The 24,668-nt window shown below is 45.9% G+C and overlaps 1 protein-coding gene across 2 annotated transcripts in view; it reads right to left on the bottom strand.

Moving 5' to 3' along the window:
* The window catches only part of INSYN1 (inhibitory synaptic factor 1), a 45,959-nt gene extending 37,985 nt beyond the window's left edge, over positions 1–7,974 (bottom strand). For both annotated transcript variants that reach the window (XM_087704072.1, XM_014067292.2), the window contains exons 1-2: positions 6,946–7,974; positions 5,462–6,382 (exon numbers count right to left, since the gene is read on the bottom strand). Coding sequence is in view for 1 of the 2 variants with exons in the window: in XM_014067292.2 (XP_013922767.2) it covers positions 5,462–5,533 (72 nt within the window). In the remaining variant the exon portion in view is untranslated. The remainder of the gene's footprint in view (positions 1–5,461; positions 6,383–6,945) is intronic.
* Positions 7,975–24,668: the final 16,694 nt, after the last annotated feature.

Genomic DNA, 24,668 nt, shown 5'->3' with positions numbered 1-24,668 from the left:
GCAACCAACCCAACATCGACGCGGTCTACCTGCTTTTAACCTGTTGCCGCAGGAAGGCCCTGGAAGAATTTTAATTGCTGAATCACCGGGAAGCTAAACTCAGCTTGTTTTGCTTGTTTTGCCTTCCCTCCTGTCACACTAGCGGCTTTTCGGTGGCCAACAGAAGTAGCGAGACGCCCGCTGTTCCTTTTGCAGGCTCCGATTGGAATGGTAAGATGGGTAAAGCCATTTTTCTCAACCCTTGTGAACTTGAAGACGTGTGGACTTCAACTCCCAGAATTCCCCCACCGGCCATGGAGGACCACACATCGTCAAGTTGAATGTTGAATGTTTATTTTATTTATATGCCACCCTTTTCCCCAAAGGGGACTCAGGGCGGCTCACAACTCAAACTAGGGAAGGGGGATACAGACAAAAATTAAAAACGACACAAAACAATACATAATTTAAAACACACAACAGTCATACCATTCGAGACGGGGGCAACAGCTCTTTAGCCCCAGGTCTGTCAGAACAGCCAGGTTTCAAGGGCATTGCGGAAGGCCTGGAGGGTGGTGAGGGTTCGAATCTCCACGGGGAGTTCGTTCCAGAGGGTCGGAGCAGCCACAGAGAAGGCTCTCCTCCGGGTAGTCGCCAGTCGACACTGGCCGGCGGATGGAATTTGGAGGAGGCCTAATCTGTGGGATCTAATCGGTCTATTGGAGGTAATTGGCAGCAGGCGGTCTCTCAAGTACCCAGGTCCAATACCATGAAGGGCTTTATAAGTGACGACTAGCGCCTTGAAGCGTATCCGGAGACCAATAGGCAGCCAGTGCAGCTCGCGGAGGATAGGTATTATGTGGGTGAACCGAGGTGCACCCACAATTGCTCGCGTGGCTGCATTCTGGACAAGCTGAAGTCGCCGAATGCTCTTCAAGGGCTGCCCCATGTAGAGCATGTTGCAGTAGTCCAGTAGTGCAGTAGTGCAGTAGTCCAGTCTAGTCAAGTTCACAAGGGAGAGAAAAAATGCTCTACATGGTTACTCCTCGCATGCTAGCAGTGTTCCAGTATTTGAGGGGCTGCCACAATAGAAGAGGGGGGGGGGGTCAACCTATTCTCCAAAGCCCTCGAAGTCAGAACAAGGAGCAGTGGATGGAAACTACCGTATTTTTGGAGTATAAGACGCTCCAAAGTATAAGACGCACCTAGCTTTTGGGGACGAAAACAAGGAGAAAAAAATCTTCCTCTGCCTCCCAGCAATTTGCCTCCTTGCAGCAAACATCAAACAGTACAGACGATATACACTCTTTGTAGTGTTACATTCCAGACTATACTTGTACAGATGCTGTTAAAATCGATGTGGCTTTCTGGAAGTATACGTTATTCTCTGCTATTTAAAAGAAGATACAATAGCACAGGGCCTCTTCAAATCAAGCATTTATTTTAAAAAGCTTCTTCGTTTTGTTGTCTAGAACAATAATAAAGCAGTCTTTAAAAAAGAAGTCTAATAATTTGAACATTCTGTAGGCATTTATAGTTATTGACTTACCTCCTTGCAGCAAACAGCAAATAGCCTGATTAGCACAAGGGGGGGGGGAAATCTGCCTCTGCCTCCCAGCAATTTGCCTCTGGAGCAAACAGCTAGTTTCACTTTCAATGATCAGCTGTTCTCCCGATGATCAGCTGTTTCAGGCTGCAGGGATTGCTATGGCCTATTGCAGCCTCTGCAAGCCCTATTTTCCCCATTTGCTACAAGGAGGTAAATTGCTGGGAGGCAGAGACCAAAGGGTTGGGGCCAGTGAGTGGGTGGTAGAGGTGGGTTCCTACCAGTTCGCACCTATTCGGTAGAACCGGTTCGTCAAATCTACCGAACCGGTTAGAAGAGGTTCCACCAGTGGACCCGGAAAGCAGGCCACACCTACAGAAGAGGTTCCAACAATTTTTTGAAACCCACCACTGGTCCTTGGATATGATTATTCTACACCATCATGCTCCTATTTATAAACCTCAGTGCCTCTGTGAAAGGTAAGGATGACTACTGCGTTTGTGGTGCAATCAGAACATTCCGTGTGTTGAAGTTGTTGTAACGCAAACCAAAGATGCCTTTTGAAAAAGAAGTTTACATCCTACTCTTATGCCAGTGCTGTGTGTGAGGTAATTTAAGGTGGTTCTGACAAGTGTCGTCGGCGTCTTCATATCCGGTCACATGGGTGGCAAGCCACTCCCATCCGGTCAGATGGGCAGCAAGCCACTCCCACAAAGGAGGCCACACCCACAGAGTAGGTTCGAACAATTTTTGAAACCCACCACTGGTGGGTGGGGCTACATTCAGTGTATAAGACACATCCAAGTTTTCACCCTCTTTTAGGGGGGAGGAAGGTGCGTCTTATACTCTGAAAAATACGGTAACCAAGGAGAGAAGCAACCTAGAACCAAGGAGGAATTTCCTGACAATGAGAACAATGAATCAATGGAATAAACTTCCCTCCAGAAGTTGAGGGTGCTGCAACACTTTAAGAAGACACTTGACAACTACTGGTCTGACATTGCATATGATTTCCTGCCTGAGCAGGGGGCTGGACTAGAAGACCTCCAAGGTCCCTTCCAACTCTGTTATTCTGCTTCAGAAGGGTTGGGAAATGTATCACCCATGTGGTCATGTGGCTGGCATGACTCAACGCCGAAGGCGCACAGAACGCTGTTACTTCCCCCCCCAAAGATGGTTCCTATTTTTCTACTTGCACTTTTTTATGTGCTTTCGAACTGCTAGGTTGGCAGAAGCTGAGACAAGTCATGGGAGCTCATTCCGTTACGCAGCGCTGGGGATTCGAACCGTCGAACTGCCAGCCTTTCTGATTGACAAGCTCAGTGTCTTAGCCACTGAGCCACCGCATCCTTATGGGCCCTAAGGAGGACATTTATGTGACTCTCCAAAACTTGCTTCCAATTGAGATGTTTAAAGTGAAAGAAGGAGAAATCCTGATGTACAGAGGGAAAACATGAGGTCTCTGAACCATCAACCTACTTTTGGATTGGAGGGGGGAAAAACCCATGGATCTAGTTTGATTCAATTCAGTTTGACCACCAAACTGGTTTAGGAGCACACGATTTGCTAGGAGCCTACCATTGAATTTAGTAGAGAAAATAAATTTCGTATGTCGATGGAATCACCTTGCAATCAAATCCCCCAGCCCAAGATTAGCATAACCCTTGCCATTATAATCCGTGATATCCATCAAATTATGATTTTGGATTGGGTTGGTCCTGGCCTTGGCTCATTCCAGATGTTTAGCCTCCTGGCCTCTCCTACTTTGAGGATTGCAATGCCAGGACACCAACTCAAAGAGTTAGAGTGACTTTTGAAGGTTGTCAATGTCTGGACTATAAGGGAAGTATTACTGGATTCTAACCTAAGCAGTTTCTTCCATTAGATGTATAGAAACTTACTGTGAAATCAAATTGATAACTACACATATATACTCTCTCTCTCTCTCTCTCTCTCCCTCCCTCTCCCCCTCTCTCCCTCTCCCTCCCTCTCTCTTTCTCCCCCCTCTCTCTTCCACCCAGCTGCCTTTTTTTAAAATAGAGGCTGAACTGAGAATCCCAAAGAGGATAGCAATAGCAGTAGACTTATATACCGCTTCATAGGGCTTTCAGCCCTCTCTAAGCAGTTTACAGAGAGTCAGCATATTGCCCCCAACAATCTGGGTCCTCATTTTACCCACCTCGGAAGGATGGAAGGCTGAGTCAACCCTGAGCCGGTGAGATTTGAACCACTGAACTGCTGATCTAGCAGTAGCCTGCAGTGCTGCATTTAACCACTGCACCACCTTGGCTCTGGACAAGACAATACCACAATATGCCCCTCAATTCCTTCTAATAGTGAACTCCTATTGGAGTGAGTGGGAGATAGAATAGGATGGAAACTTAAAAAAATAAATAAATTAACCAGTAAGATATTAGCTGAGGCTGAAGGGAGCCTATGACAACTCATCATGGCCAACTTGACACAGGGACAAGTCTTCGTGGGACAAGAGTGACACTAACAATGAAGAAATAGTGGGATAGAATCATTAAAGAAACAACGCCAAAGGAGGCACAAAATGAAATGGGAACGACCAGAATTATAATCATTTTAAAAATTATTTTAAATAATCGCATGGAATTGTTGAGTTGATCGGCAGGGAGTTGGCCATGTTGACTTGGCCATGTTGGCTTGACCATGGCAAGTTGGCTACAGCAAGCAAAGGTCCTCTGTTGTTTTGGGGGCTGTAGAGCAGTATTGGTTTGATTTGCTTCTTCCTACGCAACCAGAGGTGGGATTCAGCCGGTTCGCACCTATCCGAGAGAACCGGTTGTTAACTTTCTAACCAGTTCAGAGAACCGATTGTTGGAAGAAATCTCATTTTGTTTTTTTCCACTTTACAAGGCTAATCCTGTATGGAAGGCAGGAAGGAAACATGGTGTTGTTGTTTCTAGCCTAATCTTTATCGCCCTGCTTACAGAAACTGCCTCTCCAGTTAACCCTTATTTCATTGTAACAGCTAAGTGAAGTGCCCATCGATGTGAATGACATTGAGTTGGCCACGCCCACCCAATCACATGACCACCGAACCATGCCTACCCAGCTGGTCATTAGGGCAGAGAACCGGTTGTTAAATTATTTGAATCCCACCACTGTGCGTAACGTATACTTTCTATCTCCAGAAAACAAGCTAAAGGAAAAAACCTATCTAGGACAATGGACATGTTGATCCCAGAGGGAAAAGCGGAGGAGAAAAAGAATCCAAACCATGTTGGTGAAGATGCCCAATCAACTTGGAATCTTCATGTATTGCCTTCTAGCCAAGATTTAAAAACCAACGTTTTTCTGATAAAGTATTTCACAAAAAGACTATATTCCAAGCACAGTTGGTTTAACCGTTTCTGGGTCCCACTCTACAAACATGGAAGGAGCACATTTGACCATCATCTCATTCCCATCCATTCACAAGATATTGCCAATGGAACCAACAGTTTACATTCTCCGCCTGGTCTATTTTTAAGCTAAACCATCTCTCGGCATCCACAATGTTCAATGCACCCGGGAATCATCTCCAGAACTTCACATTTGGCCAAGAAACATTTCCACAACTTGAAGAACACGCAGGCTATTACTCAGAAGCACCAAAAGTGCATCAAGAAAACATTTCAGCAGTTTTTGGAAGGATCACAAACACGAGGCATGGAACTTACCAACATCCTTTTAACAAACAACCAACATCCTTTTAACAAAAAGGCAAATCAGGGTGAAGCGCAAGATGGAACTCAACACAACTTTTCTTCTGGCCCATTTCTGCCCAACCCACTTCCTGCAACTTCTCTGCCCCTCTAATCCTCTTTTCCCCCCACAACCGTTTGACCCAAAAGCACCACCAGAGCCTCATCCCGACTCATTTGGCGCCACCCTAACTTCGGAACGCGCATCAAGAGCCACACTTACATCTCGAAGCTCCTTGGCCACCTCCTTGAGTTCTTGCAGAATGCCTTCCAGCTGCCCAATCACCATTTTCATGCGCCCTCGGATGCGCTCCTTCTCACCGGTGTTGGGGCCGTCGGTTTGTGTTGTTAGTGGGCTTCCTATCCTGCGAATCCCGGTTGTTCATTCTTCACAGGGTGCCGGGGAGCTGGGGCAGAGTTGCGTGGGACATTCTGCTGTTGCCCGACCAGATTGTGCCTCCACAGAGCCTCTCTTGGTTGGGGAGATCTCCACATCTTAAACGCTGCCCCCTGCCCAGAAAGTCCCAGCAGGGCACTCACTTCCTATCCTTTGTTCTCTCTGGGGTAACTGGAAGGGGCCCACGAAGCCAGAAAGAAGGGAATGGGATCGAGGGAACGATGAATCCAAGACACATGCTTCTCCTCCAACTTGGCCACCAGCCCATCTAGGTAGCCAAAGTTCGGAATCACCATCGGTCCACCGACCTGGTTTTTTTTGGGGGGGGGGGAGAATGCCACAGACCACGAGCTTAGAAAAGGTTAAGGTGTGTTATTTGTGCTCTGCTCTCCGGAGAGATGCCAGTGATCCTTGCCAGTCTCTATGCCACGTTCTCCTTCCCGACAGAGAGGGCATCTCCTCCAGCTAGTTCATCACGGCTCTTGGGGAGAATCCCTGGGAGATCTCGGGTCTCGATTCCTTTCTCAGGGTCTTCTCCACCTCCGCTGCCCAGGAGTCTTCGGCATGGGTAGCTCGGTTCGACTGCCATCCGTACAGCTAAGGGGTTTCATGCAGCAATCCCAGCCCGGCCAGGCTTTGGAGGTGTCTCGTTGAGATCTTAGGAAGCTCCTTAAAAATGAGGAGGCTTAGCCTTCAGAGGGGGCATCGGGGAGTTGCTGGAAGCACGGAAGTATTGCACACCATTTCCTGCAGTGTGAGAGAAAGGGAGAGAGTGGGGAGGAAGGGAGGGGAAATTAGCATGATCAGGAACGGATTTGGGGAGAACACTACCAGCCTTCCAAGTCACTGAACTTCAACCCAACTGGGTGTTCCCATGGTGACTCCTGGTTCTTCTTCCCAGAAGAATCACCTTCTGCTCGCCCCAAAAAAGCCACCCATGGGGGGAGGGAGGGGTTCAGCTCTATGTTTTAAGGCAGAAAGCCTCCTGCATTGTGGGGGGGGGGTGTCTCCTTCTTTGGGTCCTCCCTCCGACAGGAAGCCCTCTTCCCTAAGAGCCTTCTCAAGGTGATCCACCTGGAATGGGAAACCCTGAGCTGCACATGAAAAACACTCAGCCACCCCCCAACCTGTGAGCGTGCCGATTTCTACACGTCTTCCGATTGAAACTTTTAGACAACCCCCCCTATCTGTTCCTTTGCCCCCCCCCGACCCAGCAGAGGTCCCGTGGATCCAACCAATTTTATTTTGAAGTCCAAGAAACAACCAGCTCCCTTTTCCTCCACGAAGGCAACTGAAAAGTGGCAACTTACACCCACAGCAGCTGGCGGGGGACGCACTTTCATCCGACGTGGATTTCTCGCTCGTCCTTCCAGCAACACTCTGGGAGGCCAAAAAGGTTCTCAAGTCCCATTCCTGTTCTCCAAGACCAAGCGACCGACCGTGGGCATTGGCGGCGAGGCATCCGATACATCCGACGGAACAAAAAAAATTAGGAGATTTAAAGAAAAAAAAGAGAGAGAGAGCACGCCACAACCCTCACCCACACAGTTTCCTCCGGTTAAACCCTTTGGGTCTTGAAGACACCTCTGAATTATTGCTTTCTGGTTTCCTTTAAGCCAGGAGGGGAGAGGTGAAGAATTCCGCCCTGCCTCTTGCAAAGAGTAAATCGAATCCCATTCAGAAACTCTGGCTTTGCAGCCTTGCCATCTGCAGAGCAGAAGGGTGCGATGCCATCCCTTCAGCGGCCCCAGGCCTGGAGCCCACAGGTGACCATGGTTCCCAGCTTGGGGGGGCGAGAGGGTCTCGGAACCCCGTTCCTGTGTCCTTAAAGGCGTCGGACGCCAAGGGTCAGCAACTGGAGGCAACTTGGAAGGGCCAAGCGAGGGATGGAGGAACAGAGGAGATGGATGCTTCTGCTGGAGACCTCAATGGATGCTCTTGGAGACCACGGCTGGCATGGTGGTAAGAAGGAGAAGAAGGAGGGCTTTGGGCAAAGCTTTAGAGAGAGAGAGACAGAGCAGGGGGGGCAGAGAAAGAGAGAGGGAGAGAGGGAGAAAGAGAGAGAGAAAGAGATAGGGAACACACGTCTTCTTTAAAGCTCCCAGACTTTGAGTGACGGCAGGCAAGTCCCAGCGTCCAGATTCCGATGATGCTCTCTGTGGGCCAGCTAGAAGGCAAAGAAGCAGACGCCGACCACTTTCGCCCCGGTTCTCTTCCCACTGGGGTCTCCTGAGGTCCTCCGAAGCCTCTTGCATCGGCCGCAGCTGCCCGACACCCCTCCTCCTCCTCCTCCTCCTCCTCTCCTCCTGCTAGCGAGCGGTGGAAAAAACTGCACTGGAGGCTCCCCCCTCCCCTCCTGACATCCTCACCGTCTGCCAGCTTGGAAGGGATTGCTCAGCTCCCAGATGCTAAGCTGGTGCTGTGTCAGAAAGAAAGAGGCAGGCCTTTTGGCAGAACAGGGGGATTTAAAGGGCCAGAGAGCCTCCTGCATCCCAGCTGTTAGCTGCAAGCACAGGAAGCCTCTCCCCCCCCCACTTCCTTCCCCCAACCTTCCCTGTTTTTTTTTATTATTATTTAAAGCCAATTACAAAGGTAGCTAAGAAAGGTACAGCTGGGATAGATCTCTGGCTAACGGGATGCATGCTAGTAGCATCGTAGAACTGCAGAAGCCAAGGGGGGGGAAGGAGGGTCTTGGAGAGCATCTAGTCCAGCCTCCTTGCTCAGGGCCAGAGTCCACTTCTTGTAGCTTCTTCCTTAGAGCTGGGGTCCACAACTGTTCATAATTATTGGCCTTCTCTCTCTCTCTCTCTCTCTCTCTCCCCTATCTATATCTATATATCTATATAGATATCTAGCTCTATCTATCTATCTATCTATCTATCTATCTATCTATCTATCTATCTATCTATCTATCTATCTATCTATCTATCTATCTCTATGTATCTATGTATCTATGTATCTATGTATCTATATATCTATATCTATATCTATCTATCTATCTATCTATCTATCTATCTATCTATCTATCTATCTATCTATCATCTATCTATCTATCTATCTATCTATCTATCTATCTATCTATCTACCTATCTATCTCTATGTGTATCTATGTATCTATGTGTATCTATGTATCTATGTATCTATGTATCTATGTATCTATCATCTATCTATCTATCTCTATATCTCTGTATCTGTATCTCTGTATCTCTGTATGTATGTATGTATGTATGTATGTATGTATGTATGTATGTATGTATCTATCTATCTATCTATCTATCTATCTATCTATCTCTACATATCTGTATCTGTATCTATCTATCTGTCTCTATATCTCTATCTATCTATCTATCTATCTATCTATCTATCTATCTATCTATCTCTATCTATCTATCTATCTATCTATCTATCTATCTATCTATCTATCTATCTATCTATCTATCTATCTATCTATCTATCTATCTATCTATCTATCTATCTATCTATCTATGTATCTATATCTACCTATCCATACATAAATAACCCTAAGAACTGTAGCCAGACAGATAAACCATGAATAGGTGCTGGAAGAAATGTCCTTCTGGGAAGGAAGGAAGGAAGGAAGGAAGGAAGGAAGGAAAGGAAGGAAGAAAGAAAGAAAGAAAGAAAGAAAGAAAGAAAGAACGAAAGAAAGAAAGAAAGAAAGAAAGAAAGAAAGAAAGAAAGAAAGAAAGAAAGAAAGAAAGAAAGATCCTTCTGGTTTCAGTTCCAAGTGGGGGAAAAGACACTGGAAACATGGAGGCTGCTTGGAAAGATGGTTTAATGGTGGACAGGATCACATGGCTTGAGCTCCTGAACAGAAAAGGGGGATCATCAGATGCTTCCAGATATTGGGTGAAGAAGAAAAAGAGAAAGGAGGGTTGAAAGTCCCTAGCTTTGTACTCTCTGTTCAGCCCCACCTCTCTGTTTCCTGTTCCTGTGTAAGAAATGTATTCTGATTGGTTGTCAGGCTCCCAGGGGCGGGTGGTGGTGGTGGCTTAGCTAACTTTGTAGGTTGTGTGTCTTGTGAGTCCCAAGCTGGGTTGAGTCTTGCTTCTTCCCAGGGGCCCTGTGGTGTAAAGGGCTATAATACTATCATGCCTTCATCCCATCACCCTGGAGCTGAAGGGGAGGGATCTTTGTTATGTAGAATAGACTGGCTTGGGAATTTTAATAGCCCTTTAGAAAAGTGGGGGCTATTACGAGTGAGTTCTTAAAGTCTCCTTGTCATCTTGGCCGCTCTGTTTAGAACATGTTCCAGAACTTGACAGGAATCTTCCCAACTCACAGTTAGTTAAGTGCGAGCTGAGAAGTTTATGTTTGGCAAAGATTAAGGTGTCTGTCCTTCATAATATGATTCTATCTGTCTATCTATTTGACTCCAATTTCCCGTAATTATCACCATTGCAGTTCCTTGTCATTTCTTTCAGAGATGGGAGAACTCGGAATAACAGCCTGTCGGAAATTATGGGATGTCCACTCAGACATTGATTTTCCAGAGAAGGGATGAAATCTTTCATTTGTGCCCTTCCTTTTACTGGGTGATCTCCTCCTCCTCCTCCTCCTCCTCCTCCTCCTCCTCCTCCTCCTCCTCCTCCTCCTCCTCCTCCTCCTCCTCCTCCTCCTCCTCCTCCTGCTGGACAACCCTACAGGAATCCCATATGAACCCATCTAAAAGGTTTCCTGCTTTTTATAGCTGTTGATTGCAAGATATTTGGGGACAGTATATATAGCCATACCCTTGCTGGGATTCGAACTTGGGCATTTTTTTACATAAAGGGAAGCAGTATGCCACACCAGGTGCTTTGACAAAAGAAAAGGAAAAAAAAACATTTAATCATTCCCCTGGCTCAGCTGATAAGGGAGGAGAGCTGGTGGCTTAGAGGTTAGTACAACTGCCTAATACATAAAAACAGCCCATGTTCGAATCCCAGCAAGGGCATGGATAGCTGATGAGCGCTAAATAGCTTGAAATAGATCTATACTAGTCTCCCTTCATTTATTTATCAGCAAAAATGTAACACAGAATGGTTTGTTGTGGAAGCGACTGCCTGGAAGTTTCCTGGAATGAGGCTGAAATGCGCTCTACATGGGGCAGCCCTTGGAGAGTGTTCAGAGACTTCAGCTTGTCCAGAATGCAGCCGCGTGAGTGATTGTGGGTGCGCCTCGGTACACCCACGTTACATCTATCCTCCGCGAGCTGCACTGGCTGTCTATTGGTCTCCGGATATGCTTCAAGGTGCTAGTCGTCACTTATAAAGCCCTACATGGTATTGGACCTGGGTACTTGAGAGACTGCCTTCTGCCAATTACCTCCCAAAGACCCATTAGATCCCACAGATTAGGCCTCCTCCGAATTCCATCTACCGGCCAATGCCGGCTGTTGACCACCCGGAGGAGGGCCTTCTCTGTGGCTGCTCTGGCCCTCTGGAACGATCTCCCCATGGAGATTCGGACCCTCGCCACCCTTCAGGCCTTCCGTATAGCCGTTAAGTCCTGGCTGTCCCAGCAGGCCTGGGGTTGTTGAGTTCCACCTCTACTCGAATTGGTTGTGCTTGTTGTGTTTTTTTTAATTGTCTGTATTGTCGTCTTATTTTTTGTCTTACTTTTTTGTATTTGTTCCCCTCCCCTTGGTTTTTGTTCAGCCGCCCTGAGTCCCTTTGGGAATAGGGCGGCATACAAGTTGAATAAATCCTAAATCCTAAAGGGAAGCTCCCTCCCATATTTGGGCACACCAGGTGCTTTGACAGAAGAGAAAAACACTCTGTGTGTGTGTGTGTGTGTGTGTGTGTGTGTGTTTGTGTGTGTGTCCCCTTGACCAGATGAAGAAAGGCTGTTTCTACATTAATCAGTTCGGAAACAGAGGGTAGCAGCCTTCAAAAACTAATTTATAAGAGGTGGGAATTTGGGATGTGATGCTCAAATGCCTCCCACAGTGTTCATCTGTGCGGGAGGTTATGAAGAACCAGGCCTAGGTATGTCTGGCCTTGGAAGATGCTCTGAAAACCAGGACAGGTAATCTGACATTTGTGCTCATCCAGTTTGAAGGGATCGCACATCAATGTACAATGCTGGGAAGTAGATTTGAGTCTTTATTATTCTGGCATGTAGGCTGCACTTCCAGAACTGATGACGAGGAACCACGAAAGGATTAATCACCCAGAATTGTTTGGGGAGTTGCATTTTATGTTCTCTCATCACACGCTCTCTGCCTCCCCCCCCTCTGTTATCTTTTTCCCCATGTTTGTTTATGATTTCTTTTTTCTTTTTTTTGTTAGAACATGATTCATTGGGCTTCGCTCTTGAGGGAAGAATGTAGAGTTAACAGAGAGAGGTTTCTGCCCTCCTTTTTTTATCTCTTCAGAGTTTCCCTACCACAGGATCTCATCTCTTCAGACTTCCCCAAAGTCCTTTCATTTCCCATCCATCCATCCATCCATCCATCCATCCATCCATCCATCCATCCATCCATCCATCCATCTATCTATCATCTTATCTATCTATCTATATCTCACAATTATATCTATCTATCTATATCTATATCTATCTATCTATCTATCTATCTATCTATCTATCTATCTATCTATCATCTATCTATCTATCATCTATCTATCTATCTATCTATCTATCTATCTATATCTCACAACTATATCTATCTATATCTCTATCTATCTATCTATCTGTCTATCTATCTATCTATCTATCTATCTATCTATCTATCTATCTATCATCTTATCTATCTATCTATCTATCTATCTATCTATCTATCTATATCTCACAATTCTATCTATCTATCTATCTATCTATCTATCTATCTATCTATATCTCACAATTCTATCTATCTATCTATCTATCTATCTATCTATCTATCTATCTATCTATCTATCTCTCACAATTCTATCTATCTATCTATCTATCTATCTATCATCTATCTATCTATCTATATCTCACAATTCTATCTATCTATCTATATCTATCTATCTATCTATCTATCTATCTATCTATCTATCATCTTATCTATCTATCTATCTATCTATCTATCTATCTATCTATCTATCTATATCTCACAATTATATCTATCTATCTTATCTATCTATCTATCTATCTATCTATCTATCTATCTATCTATCTATCTATCTATCATCTACCTACCTACCTACCTACCTACATCCATCCATCCCTCTCTCCATCCATCCATCCATCCATCCATCCATCCATCCATCCATCTATCTATCTATCTATCTATCTATCTATCTATCTATCTATCTATCTACTGAGCCAAGGTGGTGCAGTGGTTAAATGCAGCACTGCAGGCTACTGCTAGATCAGCAGGTCAGCGGTTCAAATCTCACCGGCTCAGGGTTGACTCAGCCTTCCATCCTTCCGAGGTGGGTAAAATGAGGACCCAGATTGTTGGGGGCAATATGCTGACTCTCTGTAAACCGCTTAGAGAGGCCTGAAAGGCCTATGAAGCGGTATATAAGTCTACTGCTATTGCTATTGCTATTGCTATCTATCTCTATATCTATCATCTTTCCTAATCTCAAAGCTGTAGGATGGCATCCAATCCAGGTCCTTTGAAGAGGTCTTCAGCTATCAGGATGTTGCTTCCTTAAGTTTGAGCTGCTGAAGAAACATCAAGCTAACCTTTGTGGACTAAGAAGTAGGACATCCCAAGTAGTCCCTTTGAACTTGCAACTGTTTCCAGGGCAGCCCACGGGCCTGATCAAGGTACCCCATGGGCCGAATCTGGCCCCTGGGCCTTGAGTTTGACACACTGCTCTAGCTCGAGGTGGCGCAGTGGTTAGAGTGCAGCACTGCAGGCTACTTCAGCTGACTGCAGTTCTGCAGTTCGGCTGTTACAAATCTCACCGGCTCAAGGTTGACTCAACCTTCCATCCTTCCGAGGTGGGTAAAATGAGGACCCGGATTGTTGTTGGGGGCAATAGGCTGACTCTGTAAACTGCTTAGAGAGGGCTGAAAGCCCTATGAAGCGGCATATAAGTCTAACTGCTATTGTTATTGCTATCTAGCATGGAAGCACCATTGGTTGTCTATCAGCCTAACTGTTGACAATTTAACTCGAATCGAGCCATCATAATGCTGAGGCTTCAGAGAGTATAAGATATAAGAGCACATTTCAGTAATGCATGTTTAATGCTGATAGGGGTGTAGCAATATCTCCATTGCTCTTCGGTTCGGTGTCAGCATGACTATTTCATGTTCAGAGACTCGGAGAACTGGATGGAGAGCTTGTTAGAAGACTTTTTCAGAATCCTCACCCCGTGTCTCTGCTAAATAGAGTGGTAGATTAGATGGTTTTGTGAGGTCAACTTCACCGACTTTTCAATGCCCTTTTGTTTCTAAATGGCTGTGATCTTTATATTTTGTCTAATAAATAAACATCCATGCCAGAGCGGGCATGTTTTTAAATGTCAGTTTCTGTGCTTAGTTACCAAATTTGAGAGTTTGCAAAAGACTTAGATGGGGGAGGGAAGGAAGGAAGGAGAAAGGAAAGAAGAAAGGAAGGGTGAAAGAAAGGAAGGGAGGAAAGAAAGAAGGAAGGGGGAGAGGAAGGATGAAGGAAGGAATAGCAATAGCAATAGCAATAGCAGTTAGACTTATATACCGCTTCATAGGGCTTTCAGCCCTCTCTAAGCGGTTTACAGAGTCAGTATATTGCCCCCAACAACAATCCGGGTCCTCATTTTACCCACCTCGGAAGGATGGAAGGCTGAGTCAACCTTGAGCCGGTGAGATTTGAACAGCCGAACTGCCGAACTGCAGTCAGCTGAAGTACCCTGCAGTGCTGCATTTAACCACTGCGCCACCTCGGAAGGAAGGAAGGAGACAGGAAGAAAGGAAAGAAGGGAGAGAGGAGGGAAGGGGGAAGGAAGGAAGGAGGGAAGGGAGGAAGGGAGAGAAGAAGGAAGCAAGGAGGAAAGGAAGGAAGGTGGAAAGGAATGAATGGAGGGAGAGAGGGAAGAAGGGAGGGAAGGGAGGAAGGGAGGAAGGAATCACATCCCCTGATGAACATTTCTTGGTTGATCATCTTTGTTAATTTGATGGTTCAAGTTTTCTGGGATAATATGAACAGATCCAACTCTTTATCAAGAACTATGTCAAAGCAAGACACTTAGAATATAGAATAACAGAGATGGAAAGGACATTGGGGGTCATCCAGTCCAATCTAAACAGGAGGACCTATGGACATCTTCTTAAAAGACTCCAGTGTTGGAGCAGTCACAACTTCTGGAGGCAACTTCTGTTCCACTGATTAATTGTTCTAACCGTCAGGAAATTTCTCCTTAGTTCTAAGTTGCTTCTCTCCTTGATTAGTTTCCACCCATTCCTTCTTGTCCTGCCCTCAGGTGCCTTGGAGAATAGCTTGACTCCCTCTTCTTTGGGGCAGCCCCTGAGATATTGGAAGACTGCTATCATGTCACCCCTAGTCAGAGGTGGGTTCCTGTCGGTTTGCCCCAGATCAGGTGAACCAGTAGTGATGGCGGCAGGAGGTTCCACCCACCTACCCACTTCTATGTATGCGTAGAAGGGTCACATCTGTGTGCATGAGCAAAACGGTAGTAAAATAAACTCACCACTGGTCCTAGTCCTTCTCCGGGTGCCGTCGACTACACAATGTCGTCTGGCGGCTCCTCGGGGGAGAGCCTTCTCTGTGGCTGCTCCGGCCCTATGGAACCATCTACCCCTTAAGATCCGGACCCTCCCCACTCTCTCGGCCTTCCGAAAGTCTATTAAGACCTGGCTGTTCCGGCAGGCCTGGGACTGATGATCCTTGGTTGATCTCCAGCCCCACTAAGATTGAGTGCATGTTGTGTTCTTCTAATTTGCTTTGCTTTGCATGTTAAAATTTCTTAATATTTTTAAATTGTTTTTATGCAACCCGCCCGGAGTCCTTCGGGATTGGGCGGCATACAAATCCATTAAATCTTAAACCTTCTTTTCATCAAACTAGACCTACCCAGTTCCTGCAACCGTTCTTCTTATGTTTTAGCCTCCAGTCCCCTAATCCTCTTTGTTGCTCTTCTCTGCATTCTTTGCAGAGTCTCCACAATCTGATTTATACTGTGGTGACCAAAACTGGATGCCGTATTATAGCAATAGCAATAGCAGTTAGGCTTATATACCGCTTCATAGGGCTTTCAGCCCTCTCTAAGCGGTTTACAGAGTCAGCATATCGCCCCCAACAACAATCCGGGTCCTCATTTCACCCACCTCGGAAGGATGGAAGGCTGAGTCAACCCTGAGCCAGTCAGGATCAAACTGCTGGCAGTGGTCAGAATCAGCCTGCAACACTGCATTCTAACCACGAAGAAAGGAAGGAAGGAAGGAAGGAAGGAAGGAAGGAAGGAAGGAAGGAAGGAAGGAAGGAATAGCAATAGCAATAGCAATAGCAATAGCAATAGCAATAGCAATAGCAATAGCAGTTAGACTTATATACCGCTTCATAGGGCTTTCAGCCCTCTCTAAGCGGTTTACAGAGTCAGCATATTGCCCCCAACAACAATCCGGGTCCTCATTTTACCCACCTCGGAAGGATGGAAGGCTGAGTCAATCCTGAGCCGGTGAGATTTGAACAGCTGAACTGCTGAACTAGCAGTACAGCACTCTAACCACTGTGCCACCTCGGCTCCTCGGCTCCTTATTCCTCCTCGTATTCCAAGGGTGGCCTTACTAAGGCTTTGCAAAGGGGGTATCAATACGTCACGTGATCTTGATTCTGTCCCTCTCTTAATGCCGCCTACGACTCCATTGGCTTTTTCGGCTGCCTTTCGTTCCATTCCCGTGACGAACAATTTCGAGCAGCCCGAATTTTCCAAAAATGGAACCATAAATCATCTCTAGGGGGTTTCGCATCAAAGCTGTTTGTTTAATTGTGGCATTGTCGTTCGCAAAGGGGAGGACCCTTGCGCTGCTCGTAATTCAAGCGCATTGTGCTGGAGAGCCGTTCTTGAGTTTTGCCAGTTCTAAAAAGGAAAGTTGGCAATTAGTCCTCCCGAAACCTCAGTTAGTGTCCTTATTCTGTGGCTATTTATGGAGCCCCCGGTGATTTTTATTTTTTTTTGATGACTTAGAACTGGGATACTATTAGCAAATGACTTTGCTTCAAAAATACAGAACAATTTGTATGCCTGTCAATAGCATTAATGCTTGCCTGCCCGCCTGAGTACGCATCTGTGTACATATATAGAACTCAAGCAACTATTCCAAATTTGTCCTGTTTAAGCCTGCTAAAGATCATGAATTTTGGATGGCTCACGTGGCCTGGTTCCTCTCTTCCCCCCCCCCCACCGCAGCTGGGCTGCCAAGCCACAAAGGTTTATTTTATTTATTTGTTTGTTTATTTACTTTGTCGCTCATGTACAAGACAACAGGAATAAGAATAAACATGAATAAGAACACAGGAAATGAGTGCAAATAAATGGGGATAGTAGGACAGAAATGTTAGGCACGCTAGTGCGCTTATGCATGCCCCCCCCTTTACGGACCTAGCAATAGCAATAGCAGTTAGACTTATATACTGCTTCATAGGGCTTTCAGCCCTCTCTAAGCAGTTTACAGAGTCAGCATATTGCCCCCAACAAAAATCCGGGTCCTCATTTTACCCACCTCGGAAGGATGGAAGGCTGAGTCAACCTTGAGCCGGTGAGATTTGAACAGCCGAACTGCAGTCAGCTGAAGTAGCCTGCAGTGCTGCACTCTAACCTCTGCGCCACCTCAGCTCTTCCTATTCCTATTCCTATTCCTATTCCTATTAGCAATAGCAATACCAGTTAGACTTATATACTGCTTCATAGGGCTTTCAGCCCTCTCTAAGCAGTTTACAGAGTCAGCATATTGCCCCCAACAAGCCAGGTCCTCATTTTACCCACCTCCAAAGGATGGAAGGCTGACTCAACCCTGATCTGGTGAGATTTGAACAGCCGAACTGCAGAACTGCAGTCAGCTGAAGTAGCCTGCAGTGCTGCACTCTAACCACTGCGCCACCTCGGCTCTTAGGAATGGGGTGAGGTCCACGCTAGACAGTTTAAGGGTAAAGTTATGGGGGTTTGAGGATGTAACAACAGAGTCAGGCAGTGCATTCCGGGTGTTGACTACTCATAAGACCACAGGTGGACGATGAATGGCCCCTCCCAGAGGAAATAAAAGAGGAGCGAAAGGGGAGTGGAGTTTGCAGGAGACCATTTGTTCGCTTCATTGGTTCGTGACTCTCCAAGACTCCTTGCCAAGTTTTGCAGAGATCGGCCTGGCAGCTCTCCAAGCCAGATAAGGTCTGTGACTGTAAATCCTCCCTCGAAAGACTTTGCTGGAAGTGAATGAGCAGAATTCACAGTCAATTAATAAAAGGTTTTTTTTGTTGGAACAAGGAGTTTGCTGCATGCTCTCGGGAAGCCTCGGTCAGAACAATGGGAGCTTGGTCACCACTGGAGAAGACAAACTTATGAGGTCCCATTAAGCATCCCACAGTTGGTTGATCCGTTGGTTGATGGGACATTGATTTAAACCAGTGAATTTGGCAACATGGCTGGCTGAGGGATTCTGGGAGTTGAAGTCCACAAGTCTTAAAGTTGCCAAGTTTGGAGAGCCCTGATTTAGACCTTAGATCTCCAGCCGTCAGAGGACACCAATTCAAAAGATCAGAAGGAATCCTCCTGATCTCCACAACAAAGAATAAAAATAGATAAGACGCTTGAAGCTAGCAGTATCTCTAAGATGGATACTGGTGCACTTTTTCTTCCTTCACAGCTGCCATTCCCTTTCCGTGGTGTTTGATGCATCACAGTGTAATCTTGTGCATATTCTTTTGCCACCTGTCACCAGAGTAGGCATAATTTCTAATTAAACACAATTATTTGTTGAGTGATGTATTTCTTTGCTCTCTTTCTCTCTCCCTTTCGTGTTTTCTATTTCAACGCCAGTCACTCTGTCATGAATTTGTCAAGTCTCCCAGTCCCAGGAGATTATCTTTGAAAAACGTGGAAGCGTAGACATACCTACTTCAATTGCGGCTTCGGGGAACACAACAGATTCCTGCAGCTGTGCTCTGAACATCTTAATTCCATGTGAATCCTGAGACGAATGGGCTTGTTCAGCAATTCCTACACTGATGCGACAATCCCACACTTAGTGGTGTCTTTAGGGTGCTGAACGCAGAACGCAGTTCTACTTTACGGGCCTGAAAAGCTTGCCATGGTAGTGGCCTTTTCACATTGGATGAATTCTCTCTTTTTTTTTATAATATTTTATTTTATCAATTTCATATATACATTCACAATGATATGATCTCATAACTGTTATTAATAATATGTATTTATAACAATTTTTCCCTACAGTTGACAATATACTTGAAGATTGCTTTTTTAACATCCCATAGATCCATCTTATCTTACAACGGTCCTACTTCTTCTTCCCTCCCTCCCTCTTTCCTTCCCTCGTTTCTTCTCTCCTACTCCCCTTCCTTCCCTCCTTCCTTCCCTCCCTCCTTCCCCTTCCCTCCTTCTCACCTTCCCTCCTTCCTTCCCTCCTTCCTTCCCTCCTTTCTTTTCTCCTTCTCTCCTTCCTTTCTCCCTTCCTTTCCTCCTTCCTTTCCCCCCTTCCTTCTCTCCTACATTCCCTCCTTCCTTCCCTCCTTTCTTCTCTCCTTGGATGAATTCTCTGTTGAAGTTCTCCCATCCCAGAATTTATTAAAGTTCTTTTTGGCAAAAATTGCTTTTCAAATTCCATATGGAATGGATTTCATTTCATTTCTTGAATTTCTAGGCCGCCCAATCCCGAAGGACTCCGGGCGGCTTACAGAAATGAAAAATATTAAAAAAGAATTAAACAATAAGATACAACAAAATTAAGAAGAAGCACAACATGCACCCAATCAAAGGGGGGCTGGACCTCAATCCAGAGGTCAACAGCCCCAGGCCTGCTGGAAAAGCCAGGTTTTAATAGCTTTACGGAAGGCCATGAGAGTGGGTAGGGCCCGGATCTCTGGGGACAGCTCATTCCATAGGGCCGGAGCGGCAACAGAGAAGGCCCTACTCCGAGGCGTTGCCAGCCGGCATTGTCCTGCTGAAGGCACCCGGAGAAGGGCCATCCTGTACGATCTTATTGGTCTAAGGGAGGTATGTGGCAGAAGACGGTCTCGCAGGTATCCGGGTCCTAGGCCATGTAGGGCTTTAAAGGTGATAACCTGGATGGAGGGAGGGAGGGTGCGAGAAAGGGGCGCAGTGACTCCGTGGCTAAGATGCTGAGTTTGTCGACCAGAAAGGTTGTGTGGGAGAAAGAGAAATAAGTTTGTGTGGAAAAAGAGGGTTAAGACAGCTCCTGCCTTATACTTCCCAGAGTCTAGGCATAAAAGTAGTTAGCTTTAGCTTGGCAAGATTCTGTCTGCAGGTGAGGAACAACAAAGAAATGGCTTAGAATTATCTCCACGTACCTTTTTTTAGAGGGGATGCAGTGGCTAAGATGCTGAGCTTGTCGATAAGAGAGGTCAGCAGTTTGGCGGTTCGAATCCCTAGCTCCACATAATGGAGTGAGCTCCCGTTCCTTGTCCCAGCTTCTGCCAACCTAGCAGTTCAAAAGCACGTAAAAATGCAAGTAGAAAAATTTGAACCACCTTTGGTGGGAAGGTAACAGTGTTCCATGCGCCTTCGGCATTTAGTCATGCTGGCCACATGACCATGGACAGTGCTGCCTCTTCAGCTTTGAAACGGAGATGAGCACCGCCCCCTAGAGTCGGGAACAACTAGCACATATGTGTGAGGGGAACCTTCACCTTTACAGCTACGTGACTCTTAGCCCAAATTCTGGGAATGCTAATTTTACAAAAATGCAAAAGGGAAGATATCCAAAACCAACATCCCTTTTTCTCCCACTTATTAATTCTTCACCGAGGGGAAAAACACATAGAATTTGCATTGAACTATGAAATGAAGTGCGCAGGGAGGAAAGAGAGCAAATATTAAAAGCTCTTAATGGCCTTTTGTTTTAGCAAGAAGCTCTATTAATCACCCTGCTGCGTGAAGCTCAAATTCTCGCCAGAGATCTTGTTCAATGGAGTTTCGGTCGGTGCAAACTCTGGGCACAGAGAGGGGAAAACAACAACAACAGGGATATCTGGGCCAACACTAGTTAGTTCCTAGCCGGAAGGCGATTTGGATTAAAATAAATAAATCAAACCAAAATGTACATATCACTTTCAACCTCTTGGCCAGGGTGGCTTCAGAGTTTTATTTCTTGAAAGGAAATTCCCAGCTTCTCCATGGGAATCTTTTCATTTTTAAGGGAAACCAGACAGCCAACAACACATCGGGCCATCTCTTGTACAATATTTACTTACCTAAAGAGATAAACTGGGGGGGGGGAACCAGACACATCACTGGAAGCTAAAATCATAAGGCAGAGGTGAGTTCCTGCCAGTTCGCACCAGTTCGGTAGAACCGGTTCGTCAAATCTACCGGAAATCATGACCCATGGTTGACCAAAGTGGTATGGTGGCACTGCAGCGGCCATCCCTTTCCCTATAAAACTGGCCTGAAAAATCCTTGAAATTTCAATTCCACGGGAGCAATGGGCACTGGAGTTTGTACACGTTCTTTAAATGAGACCGTTTGAAGTCGCTTGATCCAAAAATTATTGTCCCGTGTGATGCTTCGTTTCAGCTAATTAAAGGTGACAAACAGACAGGAGGTCTTTTTTTTTTAATAGCATGTAAAAGCCAGATAGATGGCAGATGAAACTGATTTTCCTCGCCAGATGCCGTGGAGAGCTGATGGCCATGGCGGGGCCTGCCCTTCCCACGGCAGTTGGGCAAGGCTAGGAGTAATCCTATGACCTGCCGTTTGGATACGTTTCCAACGTAATTAACTGTGGGGGCAAGTTGTTGACTCAATTTGCTAAAAATTTTTGCAAACCGCTTAGAGAGGGCTGAAAGCCCTATGAACCGGTATATAATAAATAAATAAATAAATAAATAAATAAATAAATAAATAAATAAATAAATAAATAAGGAGAGAAGCAACTTAGAACTGAGGAGGAATTTCCTGACAATTAGAACAATGAATCAGTGGAACGACTTGCCTCCAGAAGCTGTGAATGCTCCAACAATGGACGTTTTTAAGGAGATGTTGGATAGCCATTTGTCTGAAATGGTAGAGGGTTTCCTGCCTAGGCAGGGGGTTGGACTGGAAGACCTCTAAGGTCCCTTCCAACTCTGTTATTCCATTCCATTCTAACCAAGGAGAGAAGCAATCTAGAACTAAGGAGGAAAGCCTTCGATCTCATAAGTACTTTAGAAGCAGTGGTGGGATTCAAAAATATTTTTTTTGCTACCTGGTTCCTTGGGCGTGGCTTGATGGGCGTGGCCAGGTTGCCATGGAACTGGGTGGGCACGGCCAATCTAGCTGTCCATTTTGCCAATTTAGCAGTCCATGAAACAATACACAGCAGCCCCCTTTTCTATTCTTTTTAATACGGCATGAGGTTTTTGCTCAAGTTTTTTTTTTTACTGGGGTGGGGGGGAGAGGTTGGCAATGCCTGGGGATTTCTGGGGATTTCTCCTCTGTGTTAGAGGCACCAAAATAACCAAGATGAAATCAGTTCTCCTGCAGGAGGAGCAGGGGGTTGGATTTGATGACCTCCAAGGTCCCTTCCAGCCCTGGATTGCTGTGTTGTTTCAAAGCATCTTCTGAAGCTGCATCTAGTGCCAGTGTTTGTGGTCCTTCCATCCTCTCCGTTTTCTCCTGGGAGCCAAAATGGGGCACACTCCTAGGAGGCTTCAGGGAGGTTTGCTAGGCCTAAAATGGGGAGCGGGGTGGGGGTGCCCCCTGTACCACATTTTGGCTCCCAGGAGGCTTCAGGAAGGCTTGCTAGGCCCAAACCAGTCAGAACCGGCTGAATACCACCTCTGTTTAGACATTCTGCGTAGAGAGTCTGTCTTTACTCACATCAGCCTTCCTCTGAGTGGTTTCCCACAGGTCTTGCTGGTTCTTTTTTCTTTTAAAAACAAGTGTCTGGTATGATCTTTTCCTCCCCCACTACCTCTGTCCACTGGTGCCAAACATATTTATCATCATCATTCCCTCATTAGCTGGAACACATCAATAAACTCCAGCGCACGCTTGCTAATCACAGCTTTGCCCAGCCTTTGATAGTGTGGGAGCTGTTTTGTCACAGTCGGAAGGCAGGGATAGTTGGTGCAAAGCAAGAGAGATACAGCCGAGCATTTGTGCATTATGCAGCCTAGGGATGGGGAAGGGCTGCAGAGAGTTGGCTTTGGGGCAGCATCCCTACATGGGCCAGTTTTTGAGGACACGAGAAGACAATGTGATCACCTCTACGCCATTCAACAGAATGTCATAGTAGCACGATAGGGGTGTTGTTAGCAATAGCAGTAGCAGTTAGACTTATATACCGCTTCATAGGGCTATCAGCCCTCTCTAAGCGGTTTACAGAGTCAGCATATCGCCCCCAACAACAATCCGGGTCCTCATTTTACCCACCTCGGAAGGATGGAAGGCTGAGTCAACCTTGAGCCGGTGAGATTTGAACCGCCGAACTGCAGCTAACAGTCAGCTGAAGTGGCTGCAGTACTGCACTCTAACCACTGCGCCACCTCGGCTCTTGTTGTCAGACATAAACAAGTAAGCCCACGGTCAATGTTCTGATTGATGAACCCAACCAAAGCAAGCATGGCCGAGACGATCCAATCTCTGAACGCAAAACTTTTTTGAGTACATCATTTTGGCACTGATGAGGGCAAAACCAGACCAAAACCAGAGCCGAGGTGGCGCAGTGGTTAGAGTGCAGTACTGCAGGCCATTTCAGCTGACTGCTAAGCTGCAGTTCAGCGGTTCAAATCTCACCGGCTCAAAGGTTGACTCAGCCTTCCATCCTTCCGAGGTGGGTAAAATGAGGACCCAGACTGTGGGGGCAATATGCTGACTCTGTAAACCGCTTAGAGAGGGCTGAAAGCCCTATGAAGCGGTATATAAGTCTAACTGCTATAACTGCTATAACCTAGCTAATTCCTGCACAAATCCACATAATTAAAGCATAGGATTCTCCCTCCTCCTATTAAAGCAGGTCACGTTGTCCAATTGAGCCTCATTGTATTGTTATGAGAAAAAGGCTTTGGCAAACACCTGCTGAAATGTCCTTGGCTCTCATGACTGTCTTATTGGTGTCTGGAGTCTACATTCCATCTCTCTCTCTTCTCTCCCCCCTGGTTCATTGGCAAGCTGAGAAGCGATAATGGTTGCAACAGCTTAAGCGCGCTTCGAATTTGACGCCCACAGGTGTAGAGTTTAGGCTAGCTACTTCATTGTTCTATGCCAATTTCACAGGAATCTTCCCAGATTGGAAGATTTGCTTGGGAAAGACTAGGTAAGACTCAAAAGAATTCAGAGGGAGTCAGGCCTTACCCACTTAGGTTTACATATAAGAGCCGAGGTGGCGCAGTGGTTAGGGTGCAGTACTCCAGGCCACCTCAAAAATAATAAGACCTCCCCCCAAATAAGGCCAAGTGCTTATTTCGGGGGTCAAAAGAAAATAAGACCGTCTTATTTTCGGGGAAACATGGTAGTTCTGGGAATAGAATCAATCACGATCACCTTGGCATGATCTCCTTCAGACAGGGGTCTTCAGTCAAAGGCTGGATGGTCATCTCTCAGAGAGGATTGGTTGGTCCTGCAAGTACAAGATCGAAGTAGATCCATGTTTCTCAACCTTGACAACTTCAAGAGAATTCTCAGAGTTGAAGTCCACGTTTCTTAAAATTGAGAAGCAGAATAATGGAAGGTCTTCTCATTTAACCTGTTGCTCAAGTAAAAGACCTACACCATTTCAGACAAATGACTGTTGTCAGGTACTGAGGATTTAATAGCTGCCAGCTGACGTAAGGTTGTAAGATGTAGTCTATAAGCTGATGCAAGGAGGAGGATGGAAGGAGGTGTATGTGTGTGTATATATATATACACAGCTGATAAAGGAGGAGAGCCTGTGGCCT

Source organism: Thamnophis sirtalis, unplaced genomic scaffold (assembly GCF_051295495.1).
Source record: "Thamnophis sirtalis isolate CommonGarterSnake01/CBP01778 unplaced genomic scaffold, rThaSir2_p1.2 scaffold_2, whole genome shotgun sequence".
NCBI classification, from domain to species: Eukaryota; Metazoa; Chordata; class Lepidosauria; order Squamata; family Natricidae; genus Thamnophis; species Thamnophis sirtalis.
The sequence above is the reverse complement of the archived record's forward strand: the minus strand, read 5'-3'. Positions and strand labels throughout refer to the sequence as shown.